Source organism: Stegodyphus dumicola, chromosome 6, assembly GCF_044657685.1.
Source record: "Stegodyphus dumicola isolate Sdum_Otavi_A_Nest chromosome 6, ASM4465768v1".
Taxonomy (NCBI): Eukaryota; Metazoa; Arthropoda; class Arachnida; order Araneae; family Eresidae; genus Stegodyphus; species Stegodyphus dumicola.
In genome coordinates, this window is record NC_140773.1 from 223,881,124 (window position 1) to 223,896,980 (window position 15,857).

At 35.5% G+C, this 15,857-nt stretch overlaps 1 protein-coding gene across 5 annotated transcripts in view; it reads right to left on the reverse strand.

The window, feature by feature from the left end:
* The window catches only part of LOC118193862 (protein trachealess-like), a 568,020-nt gene that overhangs the window by 23,359 nt on the left and 528,804 nt on the right, over window positions 1-15,857 (reverse strand). For all 5 annotated transcript variants that reach the window (XM_085819599.1, XM_085819600.1, XM_085819601.1 and 2 more), the window contains 2 exons: window positions 4,947-5,036; window positions 1,144-1,339 (listed from right to left, as the gene is read on the reverse strand). In XM_085819599.1, the coding sequence (XP_085675725.1) occupies window positions 1,144-1,339; window positions 4,947-5,036 (286 nt within the window). The remainder of the gene's footprint in view (window positions 1-1,143; window positions 1,340-4,946; window positions 5,037-15,857) is intronic.

Here is a 15,857-nt window from a genome sequence, read left to right on the forward strand (position 1 = left end):
GATATTGCGACGCAAATAGGACATCCTGAGGATATTCTGTGCTATGGCGGTATTATATTTTTTGGCATTTTGCTTTGCAATCGTACATGTTTTTGGAGAAGTAAATGCATTGGACATTGGACAGAATAGATGAATAATAAGATTGTATTCACTTTTCATATTTTCCAAAAGTTGAAAACTTCATACATTCTTTTACACCTACAGTTAATACTACTGGGAAAAACATCGAGACTCGATAGTTTTTACTCATGGAGCAAATATTTGGTACGAGTAAAAAAAAGGGAGAAAGGCCGAGCGTAAGGATATTGGGGAAGCACTGCTGAAATGGTTCACCATTCAAAGAAACTGCTATCTGCCAATATATGACAGGCACTTCAAGCAAGGGCATTTTGTGGTCAAATAACTGGATTGGACAGTATTAAGAAGCAGAACAATATTTTTTCTCGAAATATTTTCAAAGAATCAAGGAGAGTTTCCAAATTAGATTTCAAGATATGGGACGAAAAGTGCCTGAATTAATGTTTCTTGCCATTAAAAAGAAAAACATTTCGAACGCTAAAGAAGCTGAGCTGTTCTAACGTTAAAATTTAAAGACCAAAGATACACTGGTGGAATGCAAATCAGAGTTCTCGTGGGTACTAGTTTCAGTGATTTTGATCATCGTAGGATTTTGGCGATAGTAAAACCTCAAAAGCCTAGGTGTTTAAAATAAAACTCTTCTTGTTTTCTACAAAGCTACCTATATAAAAATCAAGTTGGAAAAACTAGAAGAATATAAAACGATTTATTCCATGAGAAACTGCAGTTTGTTATCATAATCATTTTCGGGTTATTATAACTTAAATACTTTTTTTACTGGCAACCATAATAAGTTTGCTGTTGAAGAACAGCATCATTTTAGATTTGCTGAAACCCATAATCGATCACATAAATCCTAAAACCCTTGATATCAGACGAATATCCTGAAAAATAACAATAAAATCTATTCATTGAATTGCTTTTCTCATTAATTCTTATTAACTCCTCATTAATTAATTTGATATTAACTCCTCATTAATTAATTTCTTATTAACTCCTCATTAATTCAAACTTCTAGTAAAATACAATGAAGGAAAACAGTTTAAAAAAAATTAAAATTCTTACGAGGTCTGTCTAGTCCAGTAGGAGTAGATGTTCCCCCGGGAGCCGAGGATGAAGAGCCTTCATCAGAGGCCACGGAACCAGGGCTGGATGCCATTGTCGTTTGCGACTGGGCCAGATTGATTCCCAGCTGCTCGGCTAATTCTGCATGGTCTTGCTGGTGAATATAGTCGAAGACGCTGCTTCCAGTCATTTCGACCTGCGAAGAAAGAGAAGTAGCGTAAGTCGTGCCACCGCTTTAGTTGTACCTTTTAAATATTAGGCGTATTATCACACCAACTGTGCCTCTTCCAGCAAAAAGCGTTATCTTCTAGTCAACCATATTTTTTCACATCGTGTTCGTCTCCCTGTAATATCTGTGACGAAGACCGCGAACAGAATATGATTCAATGGCCTAAAGTGCAAAGCGTGAGAACATGACTTATTTGCTGCAGATCAAAATGTATCTTTGTAATCATTTTTTTCTGAATTAATATATTTGTACAATTAATAAATTAATTGAGAAATTAGACAATTATGATTGAAGTTTTATTATATTTGTCCTTCAATTTCAAACATAGTACGACTTAAGCTATAGGTGCTATTTCAGAGATATTAGGTTAGCTTTATTTATTTATTTATTTATTTATTTATTTTTAAAGCGGAAGACATAAAAAAGGAGCAATGCCCTCTCCAGGTCACGAACCTGGATCTCTCGAATACACGCTGAGTGTACTAACCGTTGCATTATGAAGGCATGAAGAAAACAGCGAGAAAACAGTATATTGGTTGACTAAGTGTTACTGTCATGAATTTGCTTAAAAGTTGAAATTAGATGCCTTCCCCTTCACTGGCAAATATTTCAAACTACCCAAAAAAACCCTCTGGTCGACCCAGGTGCGTGTATTATAGTCACCAATATCAAATGGTCCCCTACAATCATATTAAGCCATAGAAATGTGATAAGTCTTAACTGTAAATATGAACAGCTCTTCATAAAATAACTTCCATTTACTGCTCACCACAAGAGGATTATGCGGCCGAATCTCCAGAGAGAAAATATTAGGTAATCTCAGAGGATCACAGCACGTGATTACAGGTGATTTTAATGCCCACCATTAAATGGGGCATTACAGTAATGCAGATAACAAAAGACTAACAGTTGCGAATTTTATTGCTACACGCAATCTGTATGTACATAATTTCTCTTCAGACACTCCTACATTTGAAACAGAATATGGTACAGGATGGCCGGACCTGACACTGTCAACATTGAGTATTTCCAACAAAATACAAGAATAGAAAGTTCTTGATGACTCAAGTCACTCGGATCACAACTACATTACATTTGAATTATCAGAAGAAATCCCCGACCACAAATTCAGAAGATTTTCAATCTCAAAGCAGAAAGCAAGGCAGTTTGGAAGAAAATTCTCCACCTCTCTCCAGTATGCGGAGAAACTTTTAGATAAATGCACATCACCCGATTCAGTCCATGATATAACGGAAACAATTATTAAAACAATACAGGAGACAGCGACCAACACCTTTAAACTCCATAACAACAACAAGAATACGAAGACTAACTGGTGGACGAAGGAATTAAGATGTGAAAAGTAACATACAAAGGCTCTTCGTAGAAAAATGAAAAGTGCTCCGGACGGTTAACGTATATCTTCGGGATTTTGAATAAAAAAGTTCTAATCTTTTTGCAGGTATACCTAGCAATACATCTACTTTAAAGGATGGTACAAATGTTATAGGTTATAATCCAAAACGTTTACGAAAAATTTATAAAAATGAGTAAAATACAAATTTTAAAAGCAAATCCGAAAATAGCTTCGGATTTTATTTCGATTCAAACTCATTTTCGTATTGTGAAAGAAAAAATCCAATAAGTTTAATAAAAATGTAGAGACATTAGGTATTTTTTGGAAGCAGACAAGATGAAAAATTAGCAACGCCTTCGCCGGGAATCCAAACGCGGACCTCTCAATTACGCGCTGAGCGTGCAGAGCACTACACCACGAAGGCTTGTTAAAAAGACAGGAGAAATACCTTATACAGAAAAAGAGATATTATTAATTTATGCCACATTCAATGAACATTGAGGAGGTAAAATTTTGAGGACTACTTTTTTAAAAACTACTCGTGTGACTTTTACAAAATTTGGCTCTTTGACATACTTTGAGTTGTAAAATCAAAACATGAAAGAAAAGTATGTCCTTTTAGAAAAAGTCCCATTTTCAGTCAGAATATCGGTGTTCGAAGGATGCTATATATAAATATAATATATATCTCAAGTCGCGCTTTCTAAACATGACAAATGCGAGTTAATTTTCTTCATTCGGCAGAGTAGAATGAGAGAGATATAGAAGTTTTTTTTTTTTTTTTAATCAAAACTCCAAATTAAAAGGTAGCGTGCCGGAAAGGGTTAAAAGTCCAGTTGGGAGAAAAAAAAACGCCGAGTCCAGGGTAAAATACTTTTCCAGCAGTTAACCTGAACTCCATTTAAAAAAAGTATGTCATGATGTTGGGATATAAAGAACACTGACCACTTTGAAATGAAACTGACCAACAGTTCAGAAGCATACTGCCATCAGTTCGAGCGTTTGTATTAAGCTTTGCTCAGAATGGTTAAAAGCAGTGGTGTAATTTTTCACCGAGACAATGGTAGTTCACATAACACGAGGATGATCAACCACAAAAATCGAAGATTTCAACTGAGAAATCATTTTTCATCAAACATTCTTCCATCCACGTATCATATCTTTCAATCTTTTTTCAATCTTTTTCAGCTTTTTCTAGACGGCAAAACATCTAAAGATCAGGGTGATGTCCATCTTTCAATCTTTCAGTTTCCGATTTGAATTCAAATTACTTCTACAAGGATGCGATTTTCAAGCTACCAGAAAGCTGGAAGATGGTTGTAGGAACAAATGCCATTAATGACTTCAAAATCGTCGTGCAAAACTATCTGGTTACAACGAAAATTTCCCACCACCGCAAATATCGTCTGCTCAAACAGTTCCGTTAGAGTGTTTAACCACTTGCGCTACGTCTAAACTTCACGGTTGCGGTGCCGTGCGCTACAATATAACAAGCCGTAAAGTGTCTCATTTACGCCGCTCCGCATCTGCGAGTGCAATCCAGAGCTGTAACTCGAGAAATAAACAATCTCGTTGTTAGACGACGTGTGCACCACGTTATTTTCATTTTTGCGATAAATGCCTATCGACGTGGCGTTCACGTCGCTCGCGGTATGAGACAAAAGCATCTCGACGTGCGTGGCACGTCTTTTTAGCGCAAGTGGTTAATTAGATTTTCTCAATTGATTTTTGGCATTTAAAAGAAAGCGACTTGCTTTAGAACAATGTATTGTGAAAGCTGTAAAACATTTCATCTTTATCTTCAAGTCCCAATTTTAATAAGAGCGTTTTTTTGGCAGAAAACTTTCGTTACAACGAGATATTTTATCTTGCTTTGTATACTAGACAAATTGAGAATGATAAATTTTAATGGCAAAATAAACCATGAGCTATTATTGATTCTACAGTTACAATATTATTTACCTGCAGCATTTCATATGTGTTTATTAGAGTAAAATCATAATAAAGCATCGTTACATTCAGTTGTTATAAACTTACTAAACCCGAGTGCAGTTTTCAATAAATGTTTTATGTCATCAAATTTTACTTATTTAATAACATATCGCAGAATCATTTATTCCCATTAATTAAATTTCTGGCAATCAGAATTTTGTTTATTCGTTTAAATTTGGTCAAAAACCAAAATAATGAATATGAATTAAATAAAAGACAACTTACTTGTGAAAGTCCGAGATATATTGAAACAGTTTCCGAAATGTACAAAAACCTGCCGTCGGCGCTGAGGGCAAATGCAAATCCATCCAGAGACTGCAAGAATAAATGAATATATAAGATTTTTGAAAAACTGTGGACAGCGTGAAGAGTTTTAAAAACTGTTAGTAGAGATGTGTTTGTTAATCATGTAATCGCAGATCTTTAGTAGAAATACCTTCGTTAATCAGGAATAATGCCATAATTATTATTCAACGCATGTACTGGCTATGTAGTGCTATTTTTTACTTCCTTGCTTCCTTGTAGTAAAGGAAGTACTGTAATCACAAAATATCCGGGTATCATATTTCAATAAAAATATACGTCAGGACAGAATAAAGGACTCTTTCCCCAAACGGATTATAAAATTGATTTAAAATGGATTCAGAGGAGATTTTTTAAGTGACGTCTGTACGTACACTGCAAACGGGACAAAAAACAAACGTGACAGTTCTGTATCTCCCGTTCTACTGGGCTTATTGACAAAATTCAAATTGAGTTTTTCATGTCTCGAAAGCGCGACTTGGGATATGTATTAGATTTATAATATAGTATTTTCTAACACAGGTATTTGGACACAAAATCGGACTGTTTTTGGAAAACATATCAATTTTTTTTTTCATATTTCGATTCCGTGCTTATCAGCACTGCACGTCGTTATAACTAGATTTTTAATCAGAGTTGCACTGGCCGCCTACTTTTACTGAGCCAGGCTGTCTGATCAAGCATAAAGAAATATTAGCGAAGTTAAAATAGGGAGCGAGGGGCAAATGCACATTACGCTCAAAATCTGAACTTCAAATAATGGAAAGCAACCACTGAACGGATTTTTATACCCTCTGGTAGTACCAAGTGCGAGGAGGTAACGCCATCTATCGGCAAAAATAATTGAATTAAGACAGTAGAATTTTAAAGGCATTAGGAAGGACTGGATTGGACTTCAAATCATTAACTAAACTTTCTAAATCTTTGTGAAGCACCACGTGTTTCACAATCTTTGTGTTAAGCACCACGTGTTTCTGTGATTCCTATTTTCTTCTTTCTATGTATTTCTTTCTCCTGATGAGGAGGGACCTTTAGCTGCCCTCGAAATCGATTGAGTGTTTCATTATACCTACGCTAAATATAAGGTTGTTTTTCACGGTTTTGATTGTCACATTAGCGTGTTTCGCTTCTAGTCTAGTTTGTGCTATCAACCGGCATTTTCGAGAATATTTTACTGTTTATTGTTTTACCACGTGCACCATTTTATTTACTTCTTTCCACGTGGCCATCATTTTTTCGGATTTGGTTTATGCTATCAACCGGCATTTTCGAGGTAATTCTATATTTTTTCGGTTTACCACGTGCACGATTTTGACTTTCGTTGCTTCTTTCCACGTGGCTATTGGTTTTTCAGTATTGGATGTTTCTCTCCTTTTGGAATGTTTTTGTCATTTGTTGATGAAAATTGTCTTCATTATTTATTGGTGTTTTTTTCATGTTATAAGTAATTACTTGTTTGGACTTTCGGAATTACATTTCTTTTGTTCACTTGTTTCTTGCTTGTGCCCTTTTCACAATATGTCCACTGACAGGAACCGATTTTGTAAGTTACGCCTTAAGCGTACGAAATTCTTGAATCATCTACAGTTTCTACTTAAATGCAAACATCAAAATTTCATTTTTCAAAGACATCTAAACCTTCAATTCCTCAAATCATCGCCCCTATAGAGAAAGCCTTTAAATTCTCCAAAATTTCGGAAACGTAGAAGGATACAATCCGCCACCTAATTACTCATAACGTTAATTTTAACAATAAATCTTTGGGTTCTAATCTTAGCAAAAAGGAAAATGAGATCTTACGTGAAATTAATTCTGATACTAATATCATTATCTCTAAAGCTGATAAGGGCGGACAGATCGTTGTTATGGACAAACACACATATATTACTGGAGTCTCTAAATTGATAAATGAAGGCCCATACTGCTCGATCCCTAAAGATCCTTCAACTTCGGACCTCATGAAAGTAAAAAGTGCTATTAAATCTTCCCACATTCTGCCAACTCAGTTGAAGAAATCACTTATTCCGCCTATTACTAATTGCGCTAGACTTTATGCTCTTCCAAAAGTCCACAAAACCGGTATTCCTTTTCGACCAATTGTTTCCAACATAGGTACTGCTTCATATCCTTTGGCCAAATATTTAGTTTCCAGATTTTCTCCTCTACTTGATAACAATATTCACACTGTAAAAAATTCTGTTGAAGTCATTGATAAACTTAAAAATATTTCCCCACTTCGTTCCATTATGGTTTCATTTGATGTCAAATCATTGTTTACTAATGTTCCGGTCGAAGGAGCACTAAATTGTCTTGAAACTAGGCTTCGGGAATTTCACTTCACACATACTGAAATTAATAAGTTGGTTTCGCTTACTAAAGTTTCTCTAAGTCAAACCCACTTTGTTTTCCAAAATGCATATTTTCGTCAAGTTGAAGGATTGGCTATGGGTAATCCTCTCAGTCCGGTACTTGCTGACATTTATATGCACTATTTTGAGATGAAATTATTTGATAAATTATCTTTTCGTCTTTGGATTCGGTATGTTGACGACACTTTCGCACTTTTTGACGGTTATAAAGAGAATTTATCCGAGATTCTATCTATTATGAATTCAATTGATCCAGCCATCCAATTCACTCTTGAAATTGAATCCAACAATTCCCTCCCCTTCCTCGATATTCTTATAATCCGCAATGAAACCGATTTTAGCACCACTGTGTACCGTAAACCCTTTGCAGTTTGTTTACCACCCCATGCCAAGTCATGCCACCCTGTTAAGCAAAAAATGGCTTCTTTTTACTATTATGTTTTCCGCGCGCTAAAAGTTTGTTCCTCTGAATCTTTGCTTACCAATGAACTTAATTATTTGAGAGCAGTTGCGATTGACCGTGGATTTTCTCCCGTGATTATTGATAAAGCCGTCAAAAAAAAAATTTTTCAGATTCCCATCAAAGAAGACATTCCACTGTTAGAAATAATATCAATGACCTTGTCGTGCTTCCATTTTATCCTTCTGTTAGCTATAAAATTGCACGGATTCTCCAGAAATTCAATTTTCAAGTCGGTTTCTCCCCTATTAATAAAATTCACCCTTCGATTCTAAAAGATTGCGTTTCTGTCTTGAATTCTTGGGGAATTTATAGTATATCATGTCAGTGTGGTTTAAGATATATTGGCCAAACAAAAAGAGCGTTGAAGTTTCGTATCAAGGAACATGAATCTTATGTCAAAAAAGGGGAAATTAACAAGTCTTCAATAGCGTATCATAGCTGGACTTTTAACCATAATTTTGATTTTGGGTCTGCAAAAATCATCCAAAAGGCTTCTTCCATAGGCGAATTGGATTTTCTTGAGGCTTTTCACATTCACAAAGATTTAGAAAGTTTAGTTAATGATTTGAAGTCCAATCCAGTCCTTCCTAATGCCTTTAAAATTCTACTGTCTTAATTCAATTATTTTTGCCGATAGATGGCGTTACCTCCTCGCACTTGGTACTACCAGTACTACCAGAGGGTATAAAAATCCGTTCAGTGGTTGCTTTCCATTATTTGAAGTTCAGATTTTGAGCGTAATGTGCATTTGCCCCTCGCTCCCTATTTTAACTTCGCTAATATTTCTTTATGCTTGATCAGACAGCCTGGCTCAGTAAAAGTAGGCGGCCAGTGCAACTCTGATTAAAAATCTAGTTATAACGACGTGCAGTGCTGATAAGCACCACGTGTTTCTGTGATTCCTATTTTCTTCTTGCTATGTATTTCTTTCTCCTGATGAGGAGGGACCTTTAGCTGCCCTCGAAATCGATTGAGTGTTTCATTATACCTACGCTAAATATAAGGTTGTTTTTCACGGTTTTGATTGTCACATTAGCGTGTTTCTCTTCTAGTCTATTATAAAAAATATTTAAAAATAGAGATTTTAAAAATAAATCCTAAAAAAATGTGCGAATTATATTTGGATTAAGCCTAAATTTCGAATTCTCGAAGAAGGAATCAAGTAAATTTAATAAAAAAAGAGATATTAATATATACCAAATTCAATTAACATGGTGGAGCCAAAATTTTGAGAGCCCATGCTTTAAAATCTACTGGAGCGATTTTTACAAAACTTGTCAGTTTGACATAATTTGAGTGGTACAATCGAAATGTGGAAAAAAATGGCATGTCATTTAAAAAACGTCCGATTTGGTGTCAAAATACCTATATTACAATATGCTATATATAAATCTAACACATATCCTAAGTGGTGCTTTCGAGACACGAAAAACGCGAGATGAATTTCGTCAATTGCTCCAGTAGAACGAGAGATATAAAACTGTTCCATTTTTGTTTTTACGTATGTATGTATCTATCTCGCATACGTAAAAAAAAAGTAGCCTCAGAACGTTGAAATTTTCTATATACCCGGTAGACCATAACGTGTAGTTGTGCACCTCCCTTTTGGTTGCAATCGGCTGCACCAAAAGTATATATATGTGCCCACTCTATTTCTGGGCTCGGTGAGCTCTTTTTTTTTTTTTTTAATTCTTTCTTGTATACTGGTAAATTGCGTATTTTTTTTTAAGTGATTGAATTATTTTTTTTATCTTCCAGTTAAGGTTTTTATGCTTCTAGTTAATCTGCATGCAATAGTTGAAGAATTATGAACAATTTAAAGGTTTTTAAGTGCGGCTAAGCCTATTTTACCATAGCAGCCATATTTGTTTACATTTGAAACTTATCAGAATAGTGAATCAAGTCAGTTTCTGCACCTTGGGTGTCTTTTAGCCGAGTGGGACTGTACAGATCGTGACTTGTAAAGATCATGACGTATAAAGATCGTGACTTAAAGAGAACGTGAAATATAAATAATAGGACAAGAACTTGCATTTTACGGTGTGGCAACAAGAAGAGGATTCGGAAGATTTTTATATATATTTTTGTTTAGAGAGTTTAATGTTTTAGTATTTTAATAGTTATAAGAGTTTTAACTGTAGTAGTTAAAAGTTTAAAATTTTGATAGTTAAGAGCTGAAGTATTTATTTTTCTTTGTTCTGTTTTAAAATTCAAATAAAAGTATTTTGTTCATTCTGAAAATTTAGCTTTATTCTTCCTACAAGATTCAATATTCATTATATTGAAATAAGGAAAGGATTTTTACTGGCGCAGCCGGTAGGATCGGGATTTCCCCGCATATAATTACGAACCAAAAAAACTCAGGTGAGAGCTCAATTTACCTTGTAAACGTAAAATAATTAATTAAGATTATGAAAAGTTAATTATTATTTCCGTCATGGAATCTTAGTTTATTTACTTGTCAAAGTAATGAATACGCCAGTGTTCAAATATAATTTCGTTTTGACTCGCCAGAGTAGGTGAACAACACATTAAGTATTGATTCCATTGATTGATTTTCGTGCCGAATAAAATTAAATTCATTGTGAATTATATTTAAATAGAAAAAGAAAAGATTTTTTTTTTTTTTTTTTTTAATAAAAAACTAAGAGTCTATTGACTGAATAAAATCGAGACATGGCTTTTATGGCACGTGGGAAAAAAGAGGATTTGCTGGCTTTAGCTGCTGAATTAGAAATTCAAGTAGATCCAAGTATGAAAATCGTGGCGATAAAAAATGAAATAATTCAAAGTGATACATATGATGAAGCATTTGCTAAAGAAGTGTTTTTAACGATTATTGAAGAGAGGAAAAGAAAAGAAGAGGAACAGCGAAGAAAGGAGAAAGAAGAGATTGAGGAACAGCGAAGAAAGGAGAAAGAAGATCTTGAGGAAAGGCGAAGGAAAGAAGAGATTGAGGAACAGCGAAGAAAGGAGAAAGAAGAGCTTGAGGAAAGGCAAAGGAAAGAAGAGATTGAGGAACAACGAAGGAAAGAAGAATTAGAAGCACAGCAGAAAAGAGAGCAAATGGAGTTTGAATTGAGGAAACTCGAAATTGAATCTCGTGTTCGACTAACACAAACTCCACCAACAAATGAAAATGGACATCATAATTTTGATTTAATTAAGCTTATTCCCAAATTCAATTTAAGACACGATGATATTGTGATTTATTTATCCTTATTTGAAAGACAAGCTAAAAGGACAAAGATTGATCCTAAAGATTGGGTTTCATGTTTATTGACTTTAATGCCATCTGAAATCATTCAATTAATTGGTAGGGAATCTGAAGAAAATTTTGAAGATTATGAGTACATTAAGGCCATTTTATTGAAAAGATTTAAATTAAATCCTGAAAGCTTTAGAAAAAAATTTGTGATGCACCAAAAGAGCGCTGAAAAATCATGGAGAGATTTTTGCTACGAAATTACAAGTTATTTTGAAGAATGGATCAATGGTCTTGAAATCACAAATTTTGCCGCGTTAAAAGACTTGATTATTACTGACCAAATTAAGAAAAGAGTACCCTATGAAGTAAGAGACCATCTTCTTGACGACTGGGCGAATTTCGTTTCTCCAACCAAATTAGCTGATAAACTTGACGAATATGACAGTGTTCGTAATATCTCAAAACGGACTGGTGGTAATCCATCAGCAGACAGAACTAATAAAAAATGGACACCTCGTTCTCCACTTCTAGAAAGAGCTTTCAGAAATAAGTCGCTGTCCGCTGAAAACACACCAAGAGTGTACCCATCCCGAAAGAGTGACGAACCACAAAAGCTTAGTTTCAAACTAACTTGATATAATTGTGGAAAAGAAGGTCATACATCTAAGTTATGTACCAAAAATCGGATACCAAGAAGTGCTTCTGCAACAGCACAAAACAACTTAATACAAACACAAGCACCCCTTGCAGAAAAAGAGAAACCAGAAGTGCTAACTGCCAAGATCTCTATTCCTGTCTCAAAATCAGTGGACGTATCTAGAAACATAGATGAATTAAAACTTGTCAAAGTTAAATGTGGAGATATTATTTTAAATGGAATCGTAGACACGGGAGCACAAATTTCAGTAGTCCGTGAGAAATTAGTTGACAACATACCTTGCGAAGGAGAAAGTAAAATCGAGATATCTTCTGCTTTTGGTGAAAACGAAATTACTCCACTAAAGATTTTCCAGATGAAAATTGACGATGATTTTCACGGTAGAGTGTCCATTACGTGTGCTGTTTCAAAAAAGCTAGTTACCGATTTGCTATTGAGTTCTTCAGCTTATGAAACACTCTGTGGGAATATCGAACTGTTTAACTGTGATCGTTATTGGGATGCATCCCCCTTAGAGTACAAAGAGACAGATGATAAACCGTTACCAGTTGAGGAAAATACTACAAATTTGGCTGTTGTTAATTAGCTTTCCCAAGAAAACATAGAGTCTCGGAAAACAACGAATAGAGTAAGACTAGAATTCAAGACACATCAAGAACAAGACGAAACTCTGAAAAAATGCTTTGAATGGGCAAATAAAAATCAAAATTCATATACTTTCGATGATGGCATATTACTTCATTCCGAATAAATCTGTGGTGAAAACATTAAGCAAGTTGTGTTACCTTTAGAAAAAAGAAGGGAAGTCCTAAGAATGGCACACGAAATCCCTCTTGCCGGCCACCTCGGTGAGAAAAAGACAATTCAACGAATCAAGTACTCATTCTTTTGGCCTACTATTAAGCAAGATGTTAAAAAATTCTGTGAAAGTTGTAAAGAATGCCAATTGAGGAGAAAAGTTACGTACAAAGATCGAATCCCAATTCAACCTATTGTTAGGCCGGAAACACCCTTTGAAGTATGGAGCGTGGATTGTATCGGGCCATTAGAACCTCCACCCAGGAGAGGTCATCGGTTTGTGATATGTGCAGTTGACCTATGCACCAGATGGGCAGAAGCCACCCCCGTCAAAGACATAAGTGCGAAAACAACATGCAACGTTTTGATGAGGCTTTTTACTCAAACTGGATTTCCAAAAGTGATTTGTTCCGACCAGGGAACTAATTTCACAGCCAAACTCACCCGAGCCTTTGAGAACTTACTTGGTGTGTCTCCACGATTCTCCACTCCAGGACACCCCGAGAGTATGGGTGCTGTCGAGCGTTGGAATAGAACCTTAAAAGAGATGATGAACAAAAATATCCAAGAACATGGCAGAAACTGGGATTTGCATCTTCCCTATCTCCTGTTTGCCTACAGAGAAGTGCCACATAGCACCACTGGTTTGTCTCCCTTCCAGATGGTATATAGAAGAATACCACCAGGACCATTATCTTTGCTGAAAGAAATATGGACAGGTGAACGTAGCATTCCAATTACAGCTTCCCGTTCAATTGAAAATTATCTACAAGACCTTTTAGAAAAATTAAGAAAAGCTCGTGACATTGCATCAGCAAATTCCAAAATATCTCAAGAAGAGTACACTTCAAGATACAATTTACGTTCTCAAGAAAAGACTTTCAATGTTAGGGACAAAGTCCTCGTGTTAATGCCATCATCATCTCATAAATTGCTCAACACGTGGCAAGGACCAGCTACCGTGATCAAACTTACCAGGCCACACTCTGCCAAAATCGAAATGGAAAACGGAAGTATTAGAGAACTCCATATAAATAAGTTAAGGCCATATATTGCTCGTGTAGATCACGTTGGTATCATTTTTGACCAAGATGAAGAGTTTGGAGATATCCACTATGCACCAGCAGATCTTATGAATAAATCTGCTGATGATATCTGGACCCATTTACAAAATTTGAAAGGCGACTTAAAATATTACCAACGGGAAGGACTATTTAAAGTACTAAAATCTTATGTATATGTTTTCAGTAGCAAACATGGTCAAGCCAATGTTGATGGTCATGACATTAAGGTTACAGAAGAATGTAATCCGAAAAGATTGAGGCCCTACCGTGTTCCTGTTTCACTTCAAGAGGAAGTCGATCGTCAAGTTAAAGAACTGTTAGAATGGGATCTTATAGAACCCAGTGACAGTGACTGGGCACATCCTATAGTATGTGTTGCAAAAAAGAATGGCGGCGTTAGACTGTGCATAGACTTCAGGCTTTTAAATAGCTTCACAATTCCGGACGCCTATCCGATGAAGATTGCTAAAGATTTACTATTCGAAATAGGGAAAGCCAAATTCATAACAGTTCTCAATTTAACCAAGAGATATTGGCAAATTCCTATGAAAGAAGAAGCTAAACCCTACACAGCATTTATCACTCATTCCGGCCATTACCAATGGAAAGTTCTCCCTTTCGGTTTGAAAAATGCTGGAAGTACCTTCCAAAAATCGATGGATGAGGTGCTTGCAAACCATAAGAACTACTGCCGTTCATATATTGATGATGTGGCAATATTTTCTGAAACTTGGGATGACCACGTCTATCACATCGACCAAGTGTTTCAGACTGAGAAACGCAGGTCTAACCGCAAATCTAGAAAAGTGTGATTTCGGAAAGAGTCACGTGAAGTTTCTAGGACATGTAATAGGTTCTGGCACTCACTCTCCAGATCCTGAGAAGGTAGAAGTTATCAGAAATCTGTCTAAGCCTACCACTAAAAAAGAAGTCAGGAGTCTTTTAGGGCTAGCAAGCTACTATAGGGATTATATCCTAAATTTTTCTGAGATTGTTACAAACCTTACAAAGAAGAGTGTTCCAAATAATATTCCATGGGACTCTGAAAAAGAAGCAGCTTTCAACAAACTTAAAGAAGAGTTGATTAAAATGCCATCTCTGCATACTCCAGACATCAGCAAGCCCTTTCAACTCTATACGGATGCATCTGCTTTCGCAATTGGAGCGTGTTTAGCTCAAAACGACGAACATGGCAAAGAAATGCCCATAGCATTTTTCAGCAAGAAATTAACGCCCTGTCAACAACGATGGTCAACCATCGAACGAGAAGCATTTTCTGTCATCGAAACCTTGAAAAATTTTGACACATGGATTTTCGGTGCCAAAGTGCAGATTGTATCTGATCACAATCCCCTCACCTACTTGACCCAAAGCGCCCCTCACGGTGCTAAACTGTCTCGTTGGGCCTTAGCGTTACAACGGTATAACATGACTGTGACATACCGCAAAGGGAGTTCACATGGGAATGCTGATGCTTTGTCAAGGTTAGCTGTTAACGCTTTCTCTCTCAATGAACTCTGAGCAGCATTGTCTCTAAGGTGACGAATGTGCTTCTTGTGGGGGACTTGTACAGATCGTGACTTGTAAAGATCATGACTTATAAAGATCGTGACTTAAAGAGAACGTGAAATATAAATAATAGGACAAGAACTTGCATTTTACGGTGTGGCAACAGGAAGAGGATTCGGAAGATTTTTATATATATTTTTGTTTAGAGAGTTTAATGTTTTAGTATTTTAATAGTTATAAGAGTTTTAACTGTAGTAGTTAAGAGTTTAAAATTTTGATAGTTAAGAGCTGAAGTATTTATTTATTTTTTTTTTGTTCTGTTTTAAAATTCAAATAAAAGTATTTTGTTCATTCTGAAAATTTAGCTTTATTCTTCCTACAAGATTCAATATTCATTATATCGAAATAAGGAAAGGATTTTTACTGGGACCAAAAGTAAACTTTCCGTTTTGTGCACCTTCAGTTTTTCCTTTCTAGCCCGCTGGCCGAATTGCCCTTTTTTGCGTAGGAACTCTAATTTTAATTGCATAATTTTTTTAAATTGTTTTAACTGTATTTGGTGTTTTATGTTTTTCTATGCTTTTCAATTTTTAATAAAGGTACTTTGAGGTTTTATGTATTTTTGCCTTGTCGCGAAGTGAGGACTGAATTCACTGAACGAAAAATGTATGTCTAATGAGATTTGATGAAATAAGTTTAAATGAAATGCAGCAGAAACTGCATGTAATTTAATATTTCGGATTAACGTAACTTTGATATATCAA